Below are 26638 nucleotides of genomic sequence, written 5' to 3'. Positions count from 1 at the left end.
TTGTTGTGGTGACGCAGCCTGACCAGGGACATCCCAGTGGGAATCCTCCTCCAGACCACTGGTGTGGAGTGAGAGTCCCAGCCCTTCTTCCCAGCTGCCCTCCTCTTTGGCCCTGCAGATGAAAAAAATCCACACGGATCCTTGTACCCATCCAGCAGGGCTGGGGAGCTGGTCTGACAGATTCAGTATCCTCCAAATTCCTTTTGGTTTGGTTTTAGGGTAGACAGGGCTAGAACTGGATGCAGGGTCCCAGATACAACCTGGAAACTCCCTGGAGGCAGAAGCAAGGTGGGTCCATTTAACTGCAAAATGACAGAAGGTTTTGAAGCGTCAATAAAACTCTCAACAGCTACAAGACATTTTTTTTTTCTGTGTTAATTTAATCATACAAATATTCATTTATACATTAAGGAAAAAGCTTCCTTTATTTTTACCCCCAATGTGCTATCATAGGACTTCTCCCAGACTCAATGAGGCAACACACCATCCTGTTCTACACATGCACTCCCCCTGGAGAGAATAGACAGGCTGCAGAACCACCCACACACTCACACACCAAAAAAAAAAAAAGAAAAATTAAACACACAACAGAAACCCAGACGTGGGACAGCGTGCATTTCCTAACCCTGCAGGCTCCAGCTGCTCTCTGCTTTGCCCCTGGCTGGGGGAGCCACATCTTCCAAACCTTGGAGGGTTGGAATCCAACATCCATGATCCATGGGCAGCAGATTCCAGCTCCCCCCATGTCCTAGGGATATCGTGCTGTTTGCCCAGGCTGAGAGAGGGGCCTGGGCTGCCCTTGCTCACTGTATTAGCAATATGGTTTCCTCATGCTAGAACCATTTGAGAGAAAACCAGAGGTGTTCAGCATCTTTTTTTTTTTTTTTTTTTTGAGAGGTGGGGGATTAAGAAAGCTCTCTCGCTCTCTCTCTCTCTCTCCCTCTCCCCCTCCTTCTCAGGACTTCAAAACAAACGTGTGTCCATCAGACTGCAGTCAGTGGCAGCCTCTCTCTCACTGCACCCTTCCATCCCAATGGGTCCCAGCCCCATCACCCCCCCAGTCAGGAACACCAGCCTCACTGGGCTAACAGCCTCTTCACTGGTTCATCAGTCTCAGCCTGGTAAGGATTCCCTCCCATTTCTAACAGGCTTGAGTTCTGGATCAGGTCACCTGAGCCAGGTGGCATTCAGCACTTCTGCAATGTCAGGGCCTTTGTTTCCTGTAGCTCATGCTGAGACTCCACAAGACTGAATGCATCAGCCCTACAGACACCAGTACAACCACAGCCCCCTGAAAAGAGCTTTTGCTGAACACACCTCCAATCCCCCTATTTAAAAGCTGAAGACCTGGCAGGAAGAGCAATTTGAGGGCTGGCTGCAGAACCTTAGGAACCAGAGGAGAGAAAACCACCTTTGGCCTCAGTGAAACAGTTTTTACTCGAGGAAAAACCCAGAGGTAGAGCAACCACTCATTGAAACATTCTTCCACTGTCACAGCCAGGGTGACAACCCCAACCCTCAAAGCACTGAGCTCTGCACCATCCTCTGCAGTGCTCACACACAGGTACCTGGGGAAGAGCAGTGATGTGAGCCTGCAGATTTCAGCAGCAACTCTGACCTGGTCCTGCCTTTCTTCACACCCTGGAGTGAGTGACTCTTGTCACAAGGACAACACGGACTGAGAACACTCCAAAGAATTCAAGTCTGTGCAGAACGAGCATTGCCTTCTGAGTGGGAAAGCACACGAGTACTTGGGGTGCATGCAAGTTGTATTTTGTTGTTTGGGTTTTTTGGTTTTGTTTTTTTTTTTTCAAGAAAAGGAAAATTCAGTCTTAGGAGATGAGCACAGGAACACGAATGTGGCAGCCATTACACACAGGAGGAGCAGAGGAAAGCCAGTGGGGGGTACCCAGTGCAAGGGTCTGCTGGATGCTTCAGCTGAAAAAAGCAAAGATTGCAGCACCAGCTGTGACAGACAAGACCCAGATCTTCATCCCCCCTTCTTTCTGCTACACAGTTGATAAAAGGAGCTCATAAAGATAAGGAATCACATTGTCACCTGGACAAACAGCAGCCTCCAGGGTTTAGATGCCTTCAGAAGGGAAGGAGCAGCATTGCAGGAGGTGTGATGTGATGTGATGCCAGGTAGGTGTTCACACCACTGGAGCTTGTCACACAAGCCACTGGTTTGGAGAGGAAGAAGCCAAGAAGAGTCCACTTGCCCAAGCTTACAGGGATGTAACTAGCTCCCCTAGACTGGATCCTAAGAGGAGATAACTAACCCAAGGCAAAATGATGTTACAGGACAAGAATCAACCACCAGAGCAGCACAGCACCACCTGCCATGGATCTGAACACTCCCCCAGCTCCAGGAAGCTGCCAAGGTGCTCACCAAACTGCAAGTGCAAATGGCCAGCAGTCCAAACCATGCAGTACCTCTTTTATGCAGCTAAGTTCTTAGATAATACCTGTTTCTCTCAGCAAAGCAGATTTGTTTGAAGGGAGACCTCAGATAACAGCAACCTTTAACACCTGAACCTCTAAAATGCAAAATTCAACCCACTGGCCCAGTTCATCCTCTGTCAGGTGTGAGGAACTCCCACTGCCCTCCACAAGATGTGTGCACCAAGACACAGAGTCCTTGGTGGCTGCAATGAAAATTAATCCCACGTTGAAAACCAGCCAAGAAAATACAAGTAGCCAAGAGCTGTGGGTGCAAAGCCACCTGCCATGCAGCAAGGAGGACAAGAGCCTTCACTGGGAAGATCTGGAGGAAGGCAGTGGGAGCTTTTTCTGAGCCCAGCTTTGGCAGATGGCTGCTGCAGCCTGGTTCATGTTACATCCCATCACCTCGCTCCCCTCCAGCAGCATCTGTGGTGCCACAGCACAAACCCAGCCACAAACACTCGGGGCCAACTCTCCCTCCCCTCACACTGGGCTTCCGAATCCAGAACTAGAGGAGAACACACTGGAGGAACAGCAGAGCCACAGGAATCTTTACAGCAGAGATTCCTCCTCTAACACCAAGCCCTGGAGAGTCCATTTAGGAGGCGAGAGCCTCAAAGATCCTCCGAGCGCCTCAAAGGTCCTCCGAGAGCCTCAAAGGTCCTCAAAGAGCCTCAAAGATCCTCCAAGAGCCTCAAAGGACCTCCAAGAGCCTCAAAGGACCTCCAAGAGCCTCAAAGGACCTCCAAGAGCCTCAAAGGACCTCCAAGAGCCTCAAAGGACCTCCAAGAGCCTCAAAGGACCTCCAAGAGCCTCAAAGATCCTCCAAGAGCCTCAAAGATCCTCTAAGCCAGGATGAACACAAGGCGATGGAGTGGAACCCAACTGGTGATGCTCACTCTTGCTCTGCATTCAAGAACAATTAAGCCTCAAAGCACAGGAGAAATTAATGCAAACTTAAGACTCTGTAAGAGATGGGAGATCCAAAATTAAAAGGACATGGCTTCTGTAAAGCTCTGCAACTATTACCAAGTGAATTACAGCTACAGAAAAGTTTCCTCTTGGCACAAGACTGATAGCTTGGTTGGTTGCTCTAAGCACAGCTACTGTACAGCAAGAGTTAACAAAAAAAGGTATTTTCAAATGCTAACCACACAGACAGCTCTGGAACTTTAATTAATCTGTTCCTTATTAATATGGGTGTGCATTCGTGTGTATTTCATGTACAAAGGGAAGGGTAACAAGCCCTCCATGTTACCCTAGAAGTCCCAGAGTCTTTCTCTCCAACTTTGAGACTTGCTCTTCAGCATGGTTGCCAACAACATGCAGGACAACTCACAGCAACACCCAAATCAAAAGGAAAAAAATACAGAAGAAAGAAAGAAAAGATTTTAAAAGTTGTTAACTAAAACCAGCAGATGGCATTAAAAATGCAGAGGTGGGTACAGGCCCAACCTGTCATTAAAAAACGTCTGACAAAAAGAAGTCACTGCACAAACCCCAGAAGATGCTGAGGAAATTCCCATTCAAAAGCAAGCAAAACATGACAGTTCCATAAAATGCACGCTGTCCCTTATTTAAAAAAAAAATATGAACAAGAAACAAACAGAAATTAAACACTTGCTCAAACTACAACCGCTCTGTAGGCAAAATATTTTTTTTTTTTTAAAGATGGCTTTTTCATTTTTCACCTTGAAGCTACCTAATTATCTGTGAGAATGATTTCCAAAAAAAACCAAACCCATGGTGTTGGTATATTTTCTTTCTCATAGCATTTAACAACACTCCTGAACTCCAACATTCACACATGCATACTTAGATCTTGTATTTTCCTCTGGAAACAGCTAGTCTTAAGTTACTGGGCTTTTGTTTTTTCTTCTTTATCCAGAACACGGAGGCAGAGAAGGGGGGGATCCACGCTGTGTCTGTCTGCCACACGAATCCCCCTCCCTTCCCCCAAAAGTCAGTTCTTTGTTAAGTTCTCCTCTTGCCGATACCCGTTTTGTGTTTTTTGTGTGTTTTAAGACTGTCCGAAGGGATAAGGACCGTGGAAACCCTGCAAAAAAGTTGGAGACATAATCAGTTTCAACAGGCAAGAAATGAAATGCTCAGTGTACACCTACAGACACCAGCCCAGAACTTCCAACCAAACACAACCCACCAGTGTCACCTTTGTTGTCCAGCCTCATGAAACACTCCTAAAAACACAGGGTTCAGTTCCCAGAGATGTCACTTACCTCTGTCAGGTGTTATTGGGACACAAAGTAATTGGTATTTTCTACACCAGAGCAAAAATCTCCTCAAGATCTACAATACCTGGGAGGCCAAGCAACTGCAGGTTCACAAGTGTATTCTAAAGACTACAGCAAACAGTTCTGTGAGAGGCTGTAAGTGGTACAAAAGTCTATTTAACAAAATAAATTAAAAATATTTGGAAACCCACCTTCCCACAAGTTCCACTTTTGCTCTCAAGACAAGATATACATTTGCCTCCAGTGAAAAAAGAAATTAAATCGACCCCAACATTTAACCAAAAGATCAAATTGATTACTACAAAACCCATTTTCCCTCCTTTACATCCTGATGTGAGTCACCTAAAATGACAGCTCTAGCAAAAGGTCTCAAATTAACAGGAACTTCTGTCTGTAATTTCTATTGTTCAAATCAGCTATCCAAGGTTTCATCAGGAAGCAAAAGCAAGAAACCAACAGGCAAGAGAAGATCCCAAGTCACAGGGATATAAAGTTTGTCACCATGATTAAAGCACAATCCACACACAAAATCCTCCCCTAAAATCCAGACACATACTCAGGCCAGAAGTGAGATGTGGGACAAAACCTCATATTTCACTGTTAAAGTTTGAAGCCCATTATGCAATTTATTTTTTTTTAACCACAGGCCAGCTTCTTGCCAACAGACTGATGAGTAAGCCAGCCAAGAGCCCAAACAATATGAAAGGTCTGAAGTGAAACTCTGACTTCAGTTTTCACCACTTTACCTTGACAGGGGAAATCTGAAAGGAAACACCATTTCTGCAGGTTCTCCTCGGACTCTGACAACCACCAAGCAATGAGTCAGATAAAGCAGCAACTCCCAGAGCTCAAGCCCAGTTGCAAAAGGCCAAGTTTAAGAGCTCTGTTGTGTATCTGTCTTCTGAAGGAAGTGCTCTAAGAAGCCCATAATCTCCCTACAGCTGGTGAGATAAAGTTCATTCTTTAGGAATGAAAGTTATTCTTCAGGTGGCAAAACAGAAGACAATGGTCAAATGGAACATCTGTCAGCAGCTGTCAAGATTCAGCTAAGAGAGGAGGATTAGCAGGACAATCAAACAGGACATCTTGTGAACCTGGTGGCAAGTATGGAAGGCTGGAAAGGGCTGCTTGCAGACAGAAATACAAGCAAGTGATGGAAAAACAAACAGACTTCTACCCTAGGAACATGCTGTACTCCCAGTCTGTAAAGCAAGTTTTTCAGAAGAGAACACCCAACACATGCACAACAGTTCACCTGAGAAAGGAGAAGCTCCACCAAAAGAGAGACTGAGGTCTTCAGTGTGTCCCAAAAAATACAGTCAGTGAAACAGGGGCAAGGGCAAAAGAGAAGCATTACAGTAATATCAATAGGTGCACGAAAAAAAGGACACAAGAGGAAAACAATGTTATAAGCCACGTCCTGAGCTCTCCTCAAGGGGGCTGAGCTTTTGTTCTCACTGCTCTTCAGAGGAAAACCAGGATTTATCCCCGATTACCTGCACAGACACATCTGCCAGAAGTAGTTTCATCTTTTAGTTACCTGCACAAAAGACTTTGTTAGCAGATTCTGCCTGGTAAAACCCTCCCAAGCCTCTGGAGAGGGGTTTGAAGCTACCACTGCTCTCAGTTGCCTGCTCCCTCTGCTGGGGGCCCAGCCCAGCCCTGCTGGATGTCACACTGAAGTCACAAGGCAAACCTTGTCGCTGTCATTTGTGCATTGCCCTAAGCCACGGCATCTGCATCGCCCCGGGAGATAAGGGAATTAACACTTAATCAGTCCACAGCCCCGAGTCTTCGGCTTAAGTCAGCCATGAGAACAGCTCATTAGGCTTTCTGTATGCAGAGGGAGACCCTGTGAAGAAGTTATTAACCTTGTTTTCAGGGAAACCCTCTGGATCTTCAGGTCCTGCTTTCTGTAGCATTAAATTTAAAGCTACACAGTTAGGGTAATCATGTGTTAATTAAATCCAGAATTGAGCTCACCTCCAGTGTCAGGTTTCTCAGTATACACAGCTTTGTACCACTTGCTACACTGCACATGAGCTTCTCTCACAAGCAATTCCAAGAACAGTCCCAGAATCCATGACCAAGGTCAGCTTCTCCTGATACAATGGATTTCAGCAAGAAAAAACCTGAAGACTTTGAAACTCTGCTTTTGGGATAGCCACTCTTCACTGTGTTTCACTTACCCATGAGATGAGTGTACATGAGAAGTTACAAAACCAAAAAGCACTTTTTTTTTTTTTCTTTTAAATTTAAGATCAAGAGTAGATTTGGTTTAACATCAGCCCCTGAGCAAGGAACTCCTCCTTCCCTTTGTGGCATGAGAATTCTTTCCTCTTGCATCCTCACTCAGTAAGATCCAAGCTCTCTGCAATGTTTCTCACTGCATTTATCCAAGACACAGAGAGCAGCAGCATCTCAGCACCTGAAAGCTTCAGTTATTGCTGCAATGCAAATACCAAACCCATTACAGGACATTTCCAAGAAGAATTACTCCTTGTTTGTGATATTTTACATCAGAAACAGGCAAAAATAATTCTGCATGCAACTACAGCTTTTCTGAGTTCTTTCAACTGAAGAATTAGTCACACTATTTTGGGTGAATTCCCTTCTATTCTCCAAGTGAGATCACTGCCTTTGTGAAAAGCTCAGCTGCAGCTTTGCAGATTTACTTTCAAACCTTCCAGCATCTTCCACAGCAGTAATTGCTAACTTGCTGGTGAAAGCCTACTGGTTAATCATGCAGACAGGAACAGAGGGCTGTGTTTTTCAAGGAAAGACTCTGCATGAAAATTATCTGTACAAATTATCATTTGCTTTCTGCAGCTCGAAGGGAATGGAGATGCTTTGGGAAGTTAAAGGCCACTGAGCTCTTTAAATGCAGGCACCTGTGCTAGGAATAAAACCAAGTTAATCTTTCATAAACCATCACAACACAGGCTTTCAAACAGCTATCTTTATTTCACCTTTGTGACTGAGTCATGACCAACAGGTACACTTCAGGAGAGACAGGAGGTTCTGATGCACAGCTGCAAAGCAATACAGGACTCCCCCAGCAGCATCAGCCAACCCTACCAACTCCCCATTTCCTTGGCACCTCCTGGGCTGCTCCTACCAAGTGCTCCTCCAAACTATGCAGACTCCTCTTGGCTCCCTTAGGTGAGCTGAACACCAACACTGAGCCTTGGGTTTTCTTCTTCATCCCCCACACTGTGCAAACACAGCTAAAGACCACCTGGAAGTGAAGAACCCTCTAAAAACACAGCCCCTTGCAGGGCTGGGTTAATGCACACCATGAAGTTCCCATGCAAGGGCTCAGCTCTGGGAACTCCAGCACTGGTGTGCAGTCTGCAGAGCTAAAAGACCAGGGCAAGCCTGTTGGCCTGCAGTGAGCAAAGTGAAGCTAAGATCAGATTAACTCCCATTTCCCACAGCCCCAAAGCACACAGACTGTGGGTTTTCATGGCTGAGCTAACATGCAGCATCCAAACACATTGTCTTTCACCAGAGAAGCAAACCAGGCTCATGCAACCCGGGTTTAGCCTGGGGATGCTATGCAGCAGGGTGACTGTCAGAGCAGCTGTGGTAGTTTGGAGTCCAACATTCCCTCACTTTGCTCTAAAAATTCATTTAGCCACAGGGTAATGAGCCCAGTTTGAAGCCCAGATATCAGGAGGAAAGGAGCTTTTCTACAGGGATGCAAACATTCCTGGGGCATCTTCCTTACCCACAAACAGTTTGGTACCCAAATAGTTTCCAGTGGAAAAAAAATCTTTAGGTTTACAGAGGTACCCCAAAAATCTGCTGACTGGAGTGTCCTGGTTTGGAAGAAGCACACGCTTAGAAGCAGCAGCAAGTTTTACACTCAGAGAAGGGAAACCAGTTCAAGGCTGTAAGGATAGAGGTTTGGTTTCCCCTAACATTTAGGAAGCTGTTGAGTAGCAGGGCTCAGAGTTCAGCTCCACACAGAAGGAAGTGAGACAAGGAGCATAAAGACAGCAGGAAAACAGGTGCTAAGATTTGAATTTGGTGAACTCAAAAGGCCAATGAAATTTAAGTGTGTTTGAAGAGTGGCATGAGTAATGAACAGAACTGGTAAACAGCAGACAAGCTGTGGAACACCCTTTGCTATGGTGGTGTCTGTGCAAATCGTTCTGTAAGGGCAAATCTGAGCAGAACCAGAACTTCTCCATGCAGTTTTCTGCATCACACAGAAAGCAGAAATTCCTCAATTCACAAGGGCAACAGATTTAGATATACAGATTTTATATATATATATATATTTATATATATGTGACAAGTACAATCTGAACGTCAGTATATGGCTCTCCACTTCAGACCTTTTGAGATAATTAAACCTGTACACTTCTTCCCTTTAAGAAATTTAACTCTTCATTCCCCAGGCACTGTAAGACTGCATCTTGTACTTTTAATGTAAAAGACTGTCACAAGAGAGCAGCAAGTGACCTCAACAGTGTTGCTATGAGACAGTGAGGAGTGAGTAAATAGGAAGCTATATTAGCTCCAGCTCTCTGGAGAATACAGAGAGAAAGCAGTTGCCAGAGAGGAGAATAAAATACCCATGCATGGGTATATCTGGACTCTGACCCAGCTCATCCCCACCCTGGGATAAGCACCCTATACTGCACACTTAAGCACATCTTTAATTTTAAGAACATGCAAAAACTCCACTGTAATAGATAGAACAGCAACATGCTTCAGGCTGCAACCTTCCAGCACTTCATTTGCTAAGGTGAGCAGGGGGGACCCAGGGAAGGCAACCAAACCACTCCAACACACACAAAAAAAATCACAATTAGTTTGTTCCAACCCTACCACAGGTTTTCTCTCTGCTTGCAGGGAATTCAGCAGCTTGGTTTGTTTGGTTGGTTTCCTAAGGAAGTTTGGTTCACTGACCAGAGAGCATCCAAACCACCTAACCCTCTGCTGCTGTATAAATGCATTTTGAAGGCTTCCCCCTGTGAAACGTTGATATAATCCAGCAGCAGGTGGCATGGCAGTGTCACTGAGATCCTGATTCCAACAGGGAATTCTAGAGGACAAGTCACACCTGCTCAGTTACACCAGAGGGAGAACCAATACAGACAAACTCTGGCAACTTCCAGGATGTTTTACAGCTGCCAGAAACTGCTGCTGGCTTTATCCTAAAGACCTCCTGGTCTCTCATGTAACTGGGGCTCTCTACAATGCCTGGGCGAGAGAGAGACTCCAAAGTGATCCAAAAACTATTCAAGGGCTTCTGTCAGTCCTAAATATAGGACACAGGCCCTTCTGAACACCTTCACTAACCCTCACCCACCCCTTTGCTGGGACCTCACCAAATGGTGTGTCAAACATGAGGAGGGATTCACTCCACTCTCCAGGTACAGAAAACGAGACAAAAATCATCAGAGGTTCTGCCCAAGATAAATCAAAACCAGGAATCCTCATGTGCAACTTTATAACAGACCCACAGTACTCTCTTGTCTGCTCCTGGAGACTGAAATAAAGCCTTTCACATCAATATTCAATCACAAGAACACCTCCAGATGCCCTAAGTTTTCTCTTCCCTCTCTCAAGCAGCAGAGTGCAGGTCAAGGCCCCAGGGAAGTGGGGAAGATGGGCCAGATATAGCTTTTCCTACCAGGTACTGGAACACCATCTGTTGATCAGGTGGTTTAATACTTCTGACATCACCTCCAGTAAGCTCTTTTCTTCTGAAGGAATTAGTTACCTCTTACACATTACCCCTTTTTAGAAAAAAAAAATAAATCCTTTATTTTCCAGACTGCAGGCAGGCAACAGTGGCAGAGCTAAACCAGGGAAGGTGAGCGTGTTCACCTGGTGATTTTAAAGACCAAGCCTCTAGGATATAAACCTACCCAGACTTATTCACTACAGAAACAGTATTGTACCAAGATGAATATTAAGTCTGTGGCAGAGAGACTCCTGCCTCTGATAGGAAAGGGCAAGGCTGGAACAGGACTCTGATTTTCAGACCTACCTTAAGAATGGCCTGCAAAGGAAAAGCTAACTTCTTTTATTATGTCACAAAGAGAAATACTGTATTAGAAGCCAAAAAAAAACCCAACAAAAACCTAACAACAACAAAAAAGAATAAAAAACCCAATGAACTTCCACATACCCCACTCCATCTCCAAAAAGTACCATAAAGTTACCCTCCTGAAGCAAGCAAGCAACAGAATTTCTGCTTTTATCTCAGATAATTCACCTCAGATCCATCCAAGAATACTCAGTAAATACAAAAAGAAATTAAAAAGTCAAAACCAAACCAAACCAACAACAATAAGGAGAAAGAGGCCACCTACCCTACCTCTGAGGTTAGAGTGTAATGGCTCCTGTCCCAACAGGTACAGACTGTGAGCTCTGGGTTTCTAATTAAATGAGCTGAACTGAATTTACCAAAATCCTCTCTGCCAGTGCTTCTCTCTCCTTTTGGGTTTTCTTTTCTGCAGTTATCTGACCTTTGCCACATCCTCTGCACCCCCAGTGGGTTCCTGGCTTCTTACACCTAAGTTCTCAGAAAAGACAAAGCAGCTACTCCTCAGCCAAGAATCTGTTGGTAAACTTTTACCTCCTGGTGCCCACACCACCCTCCTCTCTCTAGGAAGGGCAGGGATATAAACCACAGGGAGAGACCTACCAAAAACTGAAGGCCACAGTACTGCCAAAACCCCACAAAAACACAAGAATTTTCAGAAGTGCATATATATACATATATATACATATATATATATATATAGTTCCACATCTATTCACCTGCAAGTGCAAACCAACTACAAAGCAACTGCCAAGCTCTGCACTCAGAAAATAGAAAAGGGGGGGAAAAAAAAAACCAACCCAAAAAACACCTCCAATCTAAAGCCAACCACCAAAAGCATAACTGAGTTTTTCCACTCAAAATAAACCCAGTATTTTGGCTACAAAAGGCTAAGTCCCCTTTCTCACCCAAAGCTGCATTTGGTAACTGATTGTTATTTTTGATGAACTGACACACAGAGCTCTCACCAAGCTTTGCTGGGATAGGTAAAACAGCTGCAGAGCAGCACTTGCCACCTAAACCCCTGAGATAAACTGATGCAGAGAAGCTCTCCCAGCACACAGATGGTCTCTGCAGTCAGACAGGGACTCATCTCTTTGGGGAACACCACTAACCACCACACAACCACTGCAGCCTTCAGTCACTGCTGATTCAGGTTGTATTTGAGCTGACAGGTGAAAGGCTTTATTTTCAAACCACATCCTAAGCCATCCACTTCATCTGGAGTGAGCAAGGATCCTGGAGCAGGAGGCAATACAGCTTTTACAGTGATTCATGGGTTTGGGTGCAGAACACAAAGAGGGGTGATGGGGTGTCTGTCAAACAGTTAATCCCATGCATGCCATCAGTAAATAAAAAATAAAATAAAATAAAAATGCATAGCCCTGGTGCAAAGTAGGTCACTAAAGAATGATCCACTGGTAGAGGACAGGCAGTTCATCCAGTTAGGAACTAAAGTGCTGTAGGTGAACTAACATTAGGGCTTTATTAAGTCATTCAGCAACCAAGTGTTATTGTCCTACACAGCCTGCTTAAAGTACAGTAAAGCATTTTTAAAGGATTTTAAAAATCAAACTAGTTTGACATACGGCAGTACACACCTACACATACTGGCTGCATTAACAGGTGGATTCTGAATTGTAAATAATCCTGCAGTTCATTTTTCACACACAAGCAAATAAAAACAGTCAAAATATCACCCAGACTCCTATAGCATACACCAAGCAAGCTTTGGAGAAAGATTTAAAAGTCAAGATAATTTAAAAGTCGCCTACAATTATAAACAAGACAAGGACAAAGACAGGAACAGTCCTTTAATTGACTGTTCCTGACAGGTAGCTTCTGGGATCAAAAGGTTGAGCTCTGTAGTCTCCCCACACCAACTAAAAGGAAGTTATCTGGTTAATCTTAGGCTTTGGGGGTGTGGTTATTTTTTCTCTTTTCAAAATTACATCAAACTCAGGAGCACATCTAGAGAGATATTTTGACTTATTTGCACACGCAGCTGGAGCAGGCTCCAGCCACTAATAGTTACAGCACCCAGACAAGATTATATAAACTTTAAGAAGGACTTGAAGCAAAACCAAAAAGGTGGATCTGGTCGAGTCTATCAATCAGAGGCAAAAATATTTTAATGGAACACGAGGAGTCGGCAGAGTCAGACAGTCAAATTCAAAACCTTCCTTAGCAGGTCTGGCAGAAGCAGAAGGGAAAGGCTTTGCAGTTTGCAACGAAGAAACTATTACAGACACCAGAGTCTCCTCACCTACCCATTCTCCTGTTCTCCCAGGGCACCTACCTTACTGTACGTCACTACCGACAAGTTGTTCGAGTGACTGCTGGGGGAGAGATTTACAGAGTTTTGTGAGAGTCCATTCTGATCTTGTTCGATTTGGTCAGGAGCAGGCCCCCATGTGTTTTTGCTGATTGTGCCTAGCTCGGAACCCCCAGGGTCTTTTAGGTTGTTTTCATCTGGTTGCCTGTTCTTCTGTGGAGAGGCGAAGGGGTTAAAGTTTCCTTCTACCTTGCGGTGTGGCTGTGTGTTGAACTCCGTTTCAAAGGATGAGAGCTGCTGTGTTACACCTAGAAGTCCTCCAACTTCCACGCTGAGGATCACCCAGATGACATCTGTGGAAAAAAAAAAATAAGTAAAAGACACCTGGGTTGTCACTAGAGAAGAAAGGGGCAGGAGGAGGAAAACAGAAGGTGAATTGTTTTTATAATAGCAAGGGGGAAAAAAAAAAAAGTGTTTAAAACACATTTTTATGAAATAGCAGAGGTCCTGGTTAAACACTAATTTAGTGCCTAATCTTTCCAGAAAACCAGGGAAGTTCTAGTACTGGACTTACAGAAACCAGCTAAGAACATACAGGAACAAAACTGACATGACAGCTTGAAACTCCATACTTCAGGTTACCAATAGGATACACTGCAAAAGGAAAATCTGAAGTGATTTTATCCAAGGATACCCAGAAAGACTGAAATGAGAGCCAGGAGACATCACTGCCCATCTTCTGCTCTGAGAGTAAAGAAAAGGCAATGCTTTTTGTTTAGTTTTGGAAGGCTTGACTATGAAAAGAAAACAACCAAAGGGTGACTTAGAAGGGAATTGTGACAATTCAGGGAGAAATATCTCCATTCTGGTTCCAAAGCACTCAAGAGGAGGTGGGTAAGTGTCACAGTTTAACACTGGCCTGGAATTTGCAATTTTGCCAGCTCAAACCAGGATAGTAAGATACCCAGCCCTGGTAGGCTACCACCCAAACTCAGAAGCTAGTGGTTAAAATAAGAAAAACAGAGTTCTCCCCTAACGCATGTCTGCCTCGTGTACACAGATAAGATTGTTATTTCACTTATTGTTTCATTTACACTTCATGCAAACTTCACAGCCTATTTACATAAATACATTTCTTGGTATGTATCCAAACCCACTTTCATTGCCTTTTTTTCCCCTCCACCTCCCCATTAGAAGTGTTCACTTTGTTTTGCTGCACTGAGGGAGAATTAAAAATAAGCACAGCAAAACCTTATCTCACCTCAGCAGCACCTCACATCACGTGTGACTCTTTCCAGGTTTCCTGCACTCAAGTGTTAACCTAAAAGGGGATCATTTGTGTTGCAGACAGCAGGACCTGTTGGATTCCATGCAATCACAGAATGGTTCCTGTTAGAAGGGACCTTAAAGCTCCCCCAGTGCCACCCCTGCCATGGGCAGGGACAACTCCCCCAGCCCAGGGTGCTCCAAGCCCCATCCAACCTCCAGCACTGCCAGGGATGGGGCAGCCACAGCTGCTGGGGGCACCCAGGGGCTCAGCACCCTCACCCCAAAGAATTTCTTCCTAAAATCACACCTAAATCTCCAAATCTCTCCTCTTCCAGATTAAAACCAATACATTTGTCCTATCCAGACCTTCTTCCACTTCAAACCTTTCCCCCTCATCCCATCCCTCCAGTCCCTTGTCCCAAGTCCCTCCACAGCTTTCCTGGAGCCCCTTCAGGTACTGGAAGGTGCTTGGGATCCTTAGGGATTCCCTGGAGTCTTCTCTTCTCCACACTGAACAACCCCAACTCTTTCACTGACTTACAAAAGCACTGAAGTTCTCTCCTTCAGTGGAAGGAGTACCAGGTGTGTACCAGGGCTGGGTTCATTAGTTTGCATTAACTAATTAAAGACAGCATTAAAGACAGCAGAACTTTACCTTACAAAACCACAACATGCTCCAGGACCCCCCATCACCCTGCCAGGGCTGTGACCCCACTAAAGCTCTGACCCCCCTCCTGCAGCAGCTCCACAGCTCCCCCTGCTGCTCGCCCACAGCCCCACACCCGGTGGCCCCGGGGCTACCAGAGACCTGCCAGGCCCAAACCAAGGGGTGACAGCCCCAGCTGCTGGCCAGGCCCTCACATAGCTGCTGGACCTGACCTCTGGGGGATTAATTAGCCTCAAAACCATTAATTAAAGGGCAGGGAATGACAGAATGGGTTGGAAAGGACCTTACAGATCACCTAGTTGCAACCTGGGCATCCGTGACTCAAAGCTTGGTAGCCAAAGTGATTTTGAGTTTGCCCTTTGTTCAAGGACAAGTTACATCCACCCTTGACACTGAGGAGTTGTACATTTACCAACAGTTCTAACAAAACCCCTGTACTTGTGAGCACAGAGATGGTTTTGACTGGGAGCACTCACATCTCTCAGCCCAAGCCACCAAACTTGGGACCTTCCCAGCTGCCAGGACAGACACAAAGATGTTCAGGATAAGCTGGAGCTGGCTAAAAGTAACAGAAAGGCTCCAAGTGAATCAAGATGTTGGTGGCTCAGGCTGTGACACCAGGTATAACATCCAAAAGTGGTTTTAAAACACAGAAAATGGTTGACAGAGCTGAGCACACAGAGTTACACATCTGACACCTGCACCCTCACTGAGCTTCAGATGAGGTTTTTGCTACTTCAAATAAGATTTTTCTGCCCATACATAGTACCTGATGTTCAGTGCTGTACAAGCAGGAGAGAATCCCAACCAGAATCAACTGGGAAAGAGCTTGCAGGAGGAGCATGGTGCTTTGCTTTTCAGAGCTCTCTGTAACCTGCCATTTGTTCCAGTGTTTAGAAACCAGTTTGGTGCCGACCAAACCAACAAAGCAGCTCACTCCGTGTTTCCTCTACTCAATTTTCTTCTATATTTAGTCCCAGAGCTGGCAGAGCTCTCCCTTCCCCCTTTATTATCAGCAGAGAGCCTGCAAGGGGCTCATTCTGTCCATGGAGGGGAGGAGGAGCTGAAGTGGAGGGGCAGGGATCAGCACTCACCTCCGTAGTAGAGTCCCGTGGCAGTGCACATTCGCCACTGTCCCTGATACATTCCTGCTGTGCTGGGGCTGCACATCTGGACACTCACATCTGCAATCTCCTGGGGCTCCAGGGACCTCACCATCACCATGTTCACGTGCCCAAATTGGTCTCCCCCAACATACTTCAGACAAACCCCTGGGGGCCAGGCCTCTGTCCCTGGGATGAAAGAGAAGCAAGAGTTACTGAGAGTGCAGCAGGACGAGGTTTGTGTCTGGGAAAGGCTGGGTGAAACATCAAAAAAAAGAGTTGTGCAGTTGTTGGGCAGTCAGAGGAACACCAAGATACACAGAACACGGGAGGCAATGGATGCTGAAGAATCCAGTTTGCAGACAAGGCTTAACTGGGCCATTCTGGGACCAGCAGGACAATTTCTATTTCTCTTTGAATTACCACTAGGTCTTTACACACACAGATCTCAAAGTCACAGTGTAAGAGCTGCAAAAAAACCCCAAAACCAACCAACCAACCAAAAAATCAACATAACCAACACACACATATTATTTTACCAATGCTAGAGACAAAAATGAGGTCAGATCTAATTTCTTTCTGTCCCCCTAACACCTAGCTCCTGAACCTTGCAACATCAAAATACATGTCAATAACATAAACTGCTGGAAACATTTTCTTTCAAGTTTGTTTGGTTTTTTTCAGCTTGTTAAGCCTCAAGAGGAACTAGTAGTTTGAACTAAAATTGAAGAGCTAGTACTATTTTCTAAATGGATTTATTTCCCTTCTAGCATCAACACTTCACTCTACCTTGTGCAAAGATAGAGAGGATTGTGAACATATGATTTGTGGAGATGAGTTTTTAGACTGCAGATCCTGACACCATGACCTGGGTGTCTGTAGAGATACAGAGAACAGTTACTGCACCCAAGCACAGCCACATCCAAAGATGACAAAAGTCCTGGGGCAGACAAAAAGTGTTTCTGAGAACAGAGAAAAAAATCACAATGAGCAGAATTTCCTTTTGCTTCTTCCCCTAAAACTTCTCATGATGAAGGAATGACTTTAAGCACACCTTCTGCTTGGCTGAGGAAGGTGGAAGCTGCCAAGGAAAAGCCTGATCCACCAAAAAGCTTGGAACTACTCTGTGTCTAGTCTGAGACAAGGGCAGGGGATGCTGATCTGACCTTAGCACCCTCTGCAGCAGTCTGCTGCTAACTCATCCCCTGTGGGCTCTCCAGGGAAGACATGGCAGGGACTGGGTTTCTAGTCAAATCCTTATTTCTGGAATTCCCAAGCTAGCAGGGAAAGTGTGATGTGAACAACCAGAGAGATACCACTACAGCTGGAAACCCTGCTGAGAGAGGGAGGTCTCTGAAAGAGGAGCTGAGCTGACCTCAGATGGGGGTGTGGGGGAGCTGGGTATGAAGTCTCATCTGAAAAGGCTGGCAGCCCAGCAACATGGCTCACTTTAAATAATTTATGTGATTTTTATCGGGTTTAATGGCTTTAGGCTTGCAAGGTGCCTCAAACACTGCAACTGATAAGCCCCATAAAATGAAATGATGATTATGTCATTCTGTTTCAGTACACTCATCTCTCAGGAGAGGATAAATTGTAGTAACTGTCCTGCAGAGCCAGCAGCAGCTGGGGGGAGAGTGGGAAGAGGAAGCAAGTCTTAAATCCTGCTGCTCTTTCAGCAATGGCTCTACTCTACAAACTGGACTTTTGGCAGAACAGGCAAGCACAGGCCTGGAAGGTACCAGAGCAGGGTATTAGTTTTAATAACACACATGAAAATCAGACTGAACCCAGCTTACTGCTTGCACACCTAAACCTGACAACTCTCAGGGCTCTGCTCCACACTTGTCAGACACTAAATGCTTGAGTGACACATGCCTCAGGTATTTTGTGTTCTAGAACTGAAGTCATCCAACCAAGGGTTCCTGTTGAGCTGTTAAACCTTGGCTTTGCTTCAGTTATCTGCCTAACAAGCAGATATTATCTGGAAACACTGGAGTCCTTTGATATCATCCCTTAATTAAACCATAAAAACGTTTTAAAATGTTGCAGTCCTCCTTAAACTGCACAGTCATAACACAGCATGGAAGCTGCATTTAACTAAAACATGCCTCAACAGCATGGTTTTAACAAGATCTGGCCTCCAGCACTGCTGTCAGAGTACAGATGTACATTTTAAGTCAGGCTTTAACCCCCATGGAAGCCAAAACAAATGTTGGCTTTGCCAGGAACTTGTAAGTCAAGATAAAACTCCCTTTCCTCATTTTAGAAGGCCTGTGGATTTCAGAAGGTCAAACATGCCAAGAAGAATGAAACATTGCTTGAGCTAGGATGTTAAATTAAATTAAAATCTGCATGCAGGAAAGTACATCAGAGGAACACCAGTAAGGAAGGAGCCTGAAAGGAGCAAGGTAGGGGGATTGTTACAAATTAAGGTACTAGGAAGTGCAGAAACAGGGCCTGTCCAACTCACTGCATTTGTAGGACCTGTACTTGAGACAGTTATAAAAACAGCCAGTGAATTTTTCACATTATTGGAGTCTAAGCAAGCCATACATGCCAACTTTCTGTTGCACTAAGTCAACCAAATGGAGGCAAAAAAAGTAAAATGCCATAATTAAGCCCTTTCTCTAGAACACAGGCTCTATAAATTAGTGTAAATTAGTGCTCTTAAACACACACTCCCTCCTATGTCCTGATGAAATGCTCCCAGATCTTCAGTATGGTTTTAGTTCCTGTTATACTCTGATATTCAGCACAAATCTGTACAGCAGTCAAGTACTGGAGTTATTGAGCAGGAGAAACATAACAGAGCTGAACTTTAATTCATGATGATTCCTGATATTACACCTTGTTATGTTATCATCCTTCCTCACAAAAGTGCAAGCAGGTAATTTCAGTTGAGACACACAGCTTAAACATCCAGGTAACATCCTGTCATCTCAACACCTGAAGGTATTCCCCCTGCATCTCTGGATCTCATTTTTCCCTCTGACTCCATCTCTACAGATCAAGCCCTGAGAATGTATTTTGCTCAGTCTCACTTCCTGGATTCCAGTCCCTGTTTTGCCTTCTTTCCTACTGGAATGTGGTCTTTCCAGCCTTGCATCTTCTCAAAGCATGAAAAAGCAATTCCATCAAAACTGGATTAAAACAGTAAAAGGTACCAGCCATGCACTGCCTCTTATGAGGGTTTGATCACTGCATCACTGCCTCCCCAGAGAACACAGAGAGCTCTCTCTGCAGAGACCAAACACCAGGGATGCTCAGAGAAATGGCGTGATGAAGGGGAGAGGTAATATAGAGGCTGGCTGGGAGCTAAAAGGCTTTGAGATTAAAAGGGATCTCTTAATTGACTTAAAAACGTGTTCAATTTGTTTGCATGAAGTCAGAAACATGACTAGCTAAGGATTCTTAATCTATTTTCAGACCTAACTACTTCCATTAAGGGAAAAAAAAAAGAATCTCCTGCCTTATGCCACATCTCTTACCTCTGACAATCCCCACCACATGGGCTTTGCTGCACTCTACAAGTCTTACCTGTGTTTTGTATCCTCCATGTTTTTGTAAACTGGGTATCAGGAGGGATGGACTCTCCCTCACCTATGGTGACATCTTCAACAAAGGACATGGATGGGACATTGATATTTGGACTCTCAAAATCATAATAGGCTCCAATGGCAGCTTGCAGATTCCTAGAAAGTAAAGGAACAGATTACAGCCTCAAGTCCAGGGGGGTGAGGTTCTTGTCACAGTTTACAGATGGCATCTTAAACAGTTAAACAAAAGCATTATCCAGACTATATTAGCTCTGCTGCTTATCTTTTTTCAAAGCTTTTCTCTCTCACACATGCAATCCCCAAAATAAGAGCTCAAAATACAGTATTTTCCTTGCCAGAGATGCTATTTGAGACCATGCCCCTATTCCACTTCTTATTTTCTCTGGAAATCTTGGAACTTAGGAGTCTTGGAAACCTCTTCCCATTAACTCCAGGAAAGTTCAAGAGACACTGAGGGAAGTGCTACAGAGCAGCATGTCAACAGCAGGGTGATTCCTTTATACCAGCCTTGTTTCCTGAACTAATTTCAGAAGGCCTGAACCTTTTCATTTTATTTTGGCACAAAAACACAAAGATACAGAATGGACAAAACACAAGGTTCATACAATAACTTTCAGGGCCAAAGGGCATCAGGAGTAAGGGATAACAACTCAAGCCTTGCTGCTTTTGAAATACATGGTCATATATGAGCCACGAGTACTCTAAGACTATTTATTAATCATTAAAGTGCCTGCTCAGCTCTGGATAGTCACAGCTCAACTGAGAAACAATGAGTCAAAAGTTCTTCCTGAATAAGGCCAAATGACAGTGGAAGTCTGGGGATGCTCAGAAGGCCACAAATGTTACTGATTCCCAAGTTGTGGTGCAGCTTGAAACTCTTATGGTAATTTGAAAGGAGAAGCAGCCAAACAGGAAGAGGATTCATGAGCCTTAGCTGCTGTTCCACGATATACTATTAAGTTATTATGTGAGTGTTTGGCAAGTCATGTAATTCCTCTGTTTACGCATGTCTGAGGTTGTGGCTCTGATTTCAATGTTATGAGTGGGTGCTGTGAGAGTGGAGATGAGTAAAAGCTCCCCAAATGTCATGGGCAGAATGGTTTTTATTCATGACTACAAAAATCTGTGTTGCTTTTTTTTTTTTTTTGAGCAGGATAGGGCAAACCAAACCAAAGCAAAGAACACCTTCAAGAACTGGAAAGCACCACCTAAAACCAAGCCAAGCAGAAGGCTGGTCAGAAGCTGGACTCTCTGGGCACAGTGAGATCCTGAGGGTTATATTGTGTGATGGAGAGTCATGTGTCTCAACCCAAGCCAGAAAGCCAAGGTGAAAAAGAAACATTTGCAGCATGACCCTGAGGAAGAGCAAACAGAGGGCTTTTGGAAGTGCTTGCCAGCTGGAAGGAAGCTTGAAATGGTGAGCAAAGAAACTGCCTCCTGTTCAGTTCTTACAGAGTTCAAGGGAAAGAAAAGGAAATCAAGACATTCTGGATCAAATCAGCACTGCATGATGGGAGAAGACAGAAAACAGGACCCAAAACGTAGCAGCTAATAGCACTGGAGTTGGGTCAGAGGGGTAAGAGCAGTATGAGGCAGATCAGCCAGCAGATGCAGGGCTTGGGTCACCCATCACCAATGCCAGAAGATAATCACACTGTGAAGGGGCAGGAGCTGCTGCCATCCTGCTCAGCTCAGCCCATCCCTTGGGAGGTACTGGAGGAATGTTCTGTGTTCACCAGGGCCACGGCAATCCATGGGGGAGTTCTGGAGGCTCCCAGGCATCACCAGGCTTCCACCATCCCCACTGCACCAGGGGGAGGCAGAGGAGCCACCCCGTTAAGGTTTCCAGGTTTAGAACAAGCAATTTCAGACCTGAAGCCATTATTTCAGCTTGAGAGGTTTTCTAGAGAGGAGTGTCAGGGCTATATTTAATACAGCCAGCTCAGTCAAATGCTCCAGGAAGGGTGCATGTCACATTAGCCAATAAATAGAGACAAATGCTCAGTTTCACGTCACCAACTGCCTGTTGCTTCTACACTGCACAAGATTTACATAACTCACATCAGGGCTGTGCCAAGGGACTCCTGTTTCCTGCACCAGCTAACACTGGGAGCCCGAGTTTAGTTTTCACTGGGATTTCTTCCTGTATTATAGCAATCCAAGGCAAAAAGGGATTCTAAGAGCTACAAAAGGCAGCAACACAGCTCGCTCTCTCTCTTCCTAATTCCACTACGGCACAAACACATTTTCAGACACACCACAGCTTGTGAGTTATGATTCTTCTCATCAGTGGCAATGACATTTCATTGACATGGAGAGGAAAAATTAAAAGTTCCAAGGGGGAGCTTTCTACTGTGTCTCCGGGTAAGGCAGCCTGTGCTGGTTTTTTGTTTGTTTGTTTGCTTGGCTGTAAATATTCTCCAAAGGTAGTGGGGCTATTTGTGCACACAGGCCCTCTGCCAGCCCTCTTCCCCTCCTCTGTGTCAGATTTCATTGCTTGCTTTGCCATTGGGAAACACCACCAGTCCTCTGCAGCATTTAGTTAAAAACTAACTACAGAACACCAGAGGCTGAAAAACAGATTTGCCACCCTTTTGTCAGCAGATATCCCTCCCCAAACCCACCCTCTCACCCCCACTGCTTTGGATCAAGGTGCGATGGGTTTGGTTTGGGGTGAGAGCTTTTGCATCCTGAGCTTCCCACTAGAGAGAATGCAAAAGAAGCTTCCAGAAACTCAAGAGAAATTTAAAGTGCCAAGAGCCAAAGTCAGAATGACAAAGCAAATCTGACTTCAGTTCTTTGACACAGACAACCCTAAGAGATAACCACGGAGCAGCCGTGTGGCACCGCTCTGCTGCCAGAGATACCCAGGGCGCTCACATGTGGGTCCTGTGCTCTCTGCTTACACAACCAGGAAAAGCAGCAACGCCTCCTGCCTGGCTGCTCCCACTCCTTCCTACAGCTAGTGCTCCCCCTTCCCCACCAACTGGACCCCCAGCTATCAGTCTGAATGCAGGGCTTTGCCTGGGGAAAGCAAGCAGGGTCTGCAAGCTGATTGTAGGTTAGCACTCTCTGCCTTTCCAAAGGAGGCAACTGGGCTGGGGAAGGGACTGGAGCACAGACCCTATGAGGAAGGGCTGAGGGAGCTGGGAGTGTTGAGGCTGGAGAAGAGGAGGCTCAGGGGAGACCTCATCACTCTCTCCAACTCCCTGAAAGGAGGTTGGAGCCAGGGGGGGGTTGGGCTCTTTTCCCAGGCAACTCTCAGCAAGACAAGAGGGCAGGGTCTCAAGTTGTGCCAGGGGAGGTTTAGGTTGGAGATGAGAAAGAATTTCTTTCTGGAGAGGGTGATCAGGCATTGGAATGGGCTGCCCAGGGAAGTAGTGGATTCTCCGTGTCTGGAGATCTTTCCAAAGAGCCTGGATGTGGCACTGAGTGCCATGGGCTGGGAACCACGGGGGGAGTGGATCAAGGGTTGGACTTCATGAGCTCTGAGGTCCCTTCCAACCCAGCCCATTCTATGATTCTGTGATTCCACTGCACACCACCAGTGGAGTTTACAAGCAAATTCCAATATTAATGGGATGGCTTCAAGGTCAAACACAGACTCAAGGCCCAGAAACTTGTCTTTTTTTAAAATACAGAAAAAGAAATTTTTTTTTTTTCTTTTAGGTCTTTTCCCTTGTGCAGCTGCTGTAATTGCAGAGTGCTAACTGCAGGTATTTCAGGCCAGGAATGGAGTTAGACCTCTGAGATGAAGGGGTTATCTTCTCAAGGCTTCTGCTTAAATGTCCATGTCTACTTCATTTTACTCCTCCTAGGTGTGACTTACACACTACCCCTTTGCTCTCTGCCACATGAGACAAATTACTATCATAAACCAGAACAACTTTGAAACAAAGATGATCACACCAAACCCAGCCACTGTAATATTTACCTGACTGATCTCCTAATTACAGGGGTGGCCATACACCTCCTTCTTAACACATAGCCCTCCAGGTGTCAGGCCCTCCCCTTCCCTTTCCTAAATGAAGCAATTTTTCCATTTTTAGAGCAGTCCTGGACTGCAAACAGTTGTACTTCTGCTGTGCTCCCAGAGCAGGTCTGACAGGGTTCAGGCTCAGCCTCCTGAAAGCAGTCTGCAAGCAGAAGTCACCCCCAGACAAGGTGATCCTGCTTCAGACCAACACAGAGCTCAAGTTCAAGCAAGGATCTAAAAAGACAGAGTGAGCAAGGCTGCGAATAAAGCTTCATTCCAGCTCCACATTAGCAACCCAATTCATTCTAACTATGGGTATCCCACTGCTTCCTCTCCAAGGGCATCCCATGACTCTTCTGTGTCAAGTGCTTCTGCAACAAAATCCCACCCGCAGACCCAGGGAAAGTTTTCCTTTTCAAATCACTTCTTCTGCTCTGCTGCTTTGTTTCAAAGCCTCAGGAGCTAAATTACAACAGTGAAGTTAAAACCCTCTCTGCTAATAGCTCTGGAGATGTCCCTTAACAACTCAAGTGTTTGCAAAGAGCTGGTTTATCTTGAGCCCTTCTTTCCCTTCCCTGCTTTTATTTTTTTTTGTGTTCCCAGCCAGCCTTTTGTTATGTTAAACCAATATATTTAGAGAGTAATTACACCCAATTAACCAGGTCACCACTGACTTCTGCAAAAAGAAAAGAAACTCTTCCAAATCAATTCACAAACAGGAGGCCCCTTATCTAACCCAACTGCTGTGCAAACAGCAAGCAATATACAGGTAATTGAAAATATATACTTTTAATTGCTTAAATATATATATATTTTTTTAGAAAGAAGAAATCGAAGCACTGAGGCTTAATAACTGCAGCCTAGCAGGACACAGGCACAAGACCTAATCCTTCTCTTGCCATTAAAACATGATTCTTTCAACATGAACAAGTTAAGCATCTTGGAAGGAAAGGAAAGCAACCCCAAGAGGTCGTCCTAAAATAGGAGACAGGGGACATGAGAGCCCTGGGAAACAGATATTCTCAAAACAGGTAGAGGAGAATTGAAGGAATCATCTGCCCCCCAGCAGACCTCTCCCACCAACACCCTGATACAAGGAAGGGTATTTTTGTTTTGTTTTCAATCCAGCAGCTTAAATATCTGAACTTGGAAAAAAGAAATTAAAAATTCCTTATGATGTTGTCTAATGTATGGGGTGACAAAGAAGAATCCACTCCAAAATAACATCTAAAGTAGAAAGAAGCCACTTTAAAATTTTATCTGTAGATGTTACAGGAATTTGAGTTTACATTTATTGCCAAATTCTTTGAAGAAAAATCCAAAGGAAAAGCTTTTGTTTTGATTTTAAAAGGTAGGTTTTTGGGGGGTAAAAACTGAAATCAAATCACAGCTGAAGCTCAAAATCCAGCATGGAAATTTTGCTTTTAATCACTCCTGCCCATTCCTCCACCCACCCCACCTATCCCCATCTAAGGGGTGAGAGTTTCCAGTGCTATGACTCTCCTGAGCCTTCAGAAAAAGCAAAGGCTGAAGGAGTTCTCAGTGCAATACCAAGTTAGCCTCCCATGTAGGATTTCTCACAGGTTGCAGCCCTTGGATCATACACAGGCAATAAGCAGAGGACATTTATTAAGTAGAAAGCACTCTGATAAATGGACTTGGTCACTTTGTGGTGCAGAACAACTGCAATAAAGAAATTTAAGTTACATTTCCCTCCCTCTGTGGAGGAAGGGAAAAGCCAGGTGAGTGCCCAAGCTGAACTCTGTGTTCCCTGGAAGTCCTCAGCACTCAAAACCTGCAATATTTTGCTATGAGAGAAGCAGCTTGGGTGCTACTCTCCTGGAAACATGCAGTACACAAACTGAGCAGTGATATAAAAGTACAATAAAACCTCAAGAACATAACAGGTTATCTAAAACACTCTGTACTCTTTCCACAACCAAATTGTCAACCTGCACAGCCCTTCCTCCTGTCCTCCAACTGCAGGATGGAACCAGAACACTCCAGAAGGTGTCTGTTAAAACCAGAAAGAAATGTGCAGAAGAAATAGTGCAGCAGATGGGTAATTTCTCACTCCTAAATAATGGAACATCTCTTCATGAAACAGGTGGGAAAGGCTAAAGATGTACATGAGGATGGACAACTCAAGTCCACTCTTCTTGTCACTACATTTCTAGTGTCTCCTTTGGATTTTATTTGCCCCAGCTCCTGGGGAAGTGGATGGATAACATGAGGAGCCAGGACATCTCCCCCAGCTCTCCCATTGCTCCTCAGGTAGGAGATGCCTCACTCAAAGCTTCAGAGGCAGATGCACTCACTTTGCCACAGGGAAGTTCTTTTACCTGGAATTTTCAATTCAGACATCTGCAGTAGCTGTGGCACGTGGCAGTTAAGTGGAAAGTCTCCAGAAGTTTTGGAACAATTTTAATTGCTGAACAGCTTTTGACAGACATAATTTCAGAAAGCAAAATCTGTCTGTCAGTTATCTTCACTCCTCACCTCTTACACTAAACCATGAGGCTGAGAAACCACCTTAGAAGACATCAGATGACCCAAAAGAACCACTGAGGGAAGTTAAAAGCTTTAAGCTGAACAGCTGAAGAAGAAGGAAAAAAAAAAGCTGAATAATTCAACACTTATTTTCTCACATGAAGCCACAGAAAAACATTTAATTGTCTCAGCTGAAAACAGTTCCAAATTCAAGTGGGATCTTCCAGGAGGAGGAGAAGCAACACTGCACCCTCTGCAGGAGCAGCACAAGAGGCCCCAGAAGGGTCACACCAGTGGCAAAACCCCAAACCATTTCCAAAAGGAAACCCCTGGCCTTTAGCAGACATTTATAGAGCAGCACACCCAGGGGCAGCCCCACCATCCTGCTGCTGCTGTGCCTTGCCCTGTACCAAGTGATCTCAGTGACAGAACCAACCCCAGGATGCTGCTGGGAGCCTGAGGCCATGCAGCCACCCCCAGCAGCTGAACCCCCCCCAGAGCAGGTGGTCAGGGGCTTTAAGAGCAGGGTAAAATATT

General features: G+C 45.0%; 1 protein-coding gene and 1 long non-coding RNA gene across 4 annotated transcripts in view; one reads left to right on the top strand and one right to left on the bottom strand.

The window, feature by feature from the left end:
• Positions 1 to 359: 359 nt before the first annotated feature.
• The window catches only part of ILRUN (inflammation and lipid regulator with UBA-like and NBR1-like domains), a 34580-nt gene continuing 8301 nt past the window's right edge, over positions 360 to 26638 (bottom strand). Inside the window, exons 2-6 of one of the 3 annotated variants that reach the window (XR_003988575.1) lie at positions 19616 to 19770; positions 16067 to 16264; positions 13061 to 13389; positions 3249 to 4501; positions 360 to 3108 (exon numbers count right to left, since the gene is read on the bottom strand). Coding sequence is in view for 1 of the 3 variants with exons in the window: in XM_030465491.1 (XP_030321351.1) it covers positions 4466 to 4501; positions 13061 to 13389; positions 16067 to 16264; positions 19616 to 19770 (718 nt within the window). In the remaining 2 variants the exon portion in view is untranslated. Of the gene's footprint in view, positions 4502 to 13060; positions 13390 to 16066; positions 16265 to 19615; positions 19771 to 26638 lie in introns of all 3 variants that reach the window. The other 2 variants (XR_003988576.1, XM_030465491.1) reach the window with 2 other exon arrangements.
• Positions 21143 to 25251, top strand: LOC115599714. The gene is made up of 2 exons (XR_003988577.1): positions 21143 to 21999; positions 24433 to 25251. It is a non-coding gene; the product is annotated as an uncharacterized LOC115599714 (long non-coding RNA).

The sequence above is a fragment of the Calypte anna genome, chromosome 26, assembly GCF_003957555.1.
Source record: "Calypte anna isolate BGI_N300 chromosome 26, bCalAnn1_v1.p, whole genome shotgun sequence".
Lineage (NCBI taxonomy): Eukaryota > Metazoa > Chordata > Aves > Apodiformes > Trochilidae > Calypte > Calypte anna.
This window is presented reverse-complemented; position numbering and strand designations above follow the sequence as displayed.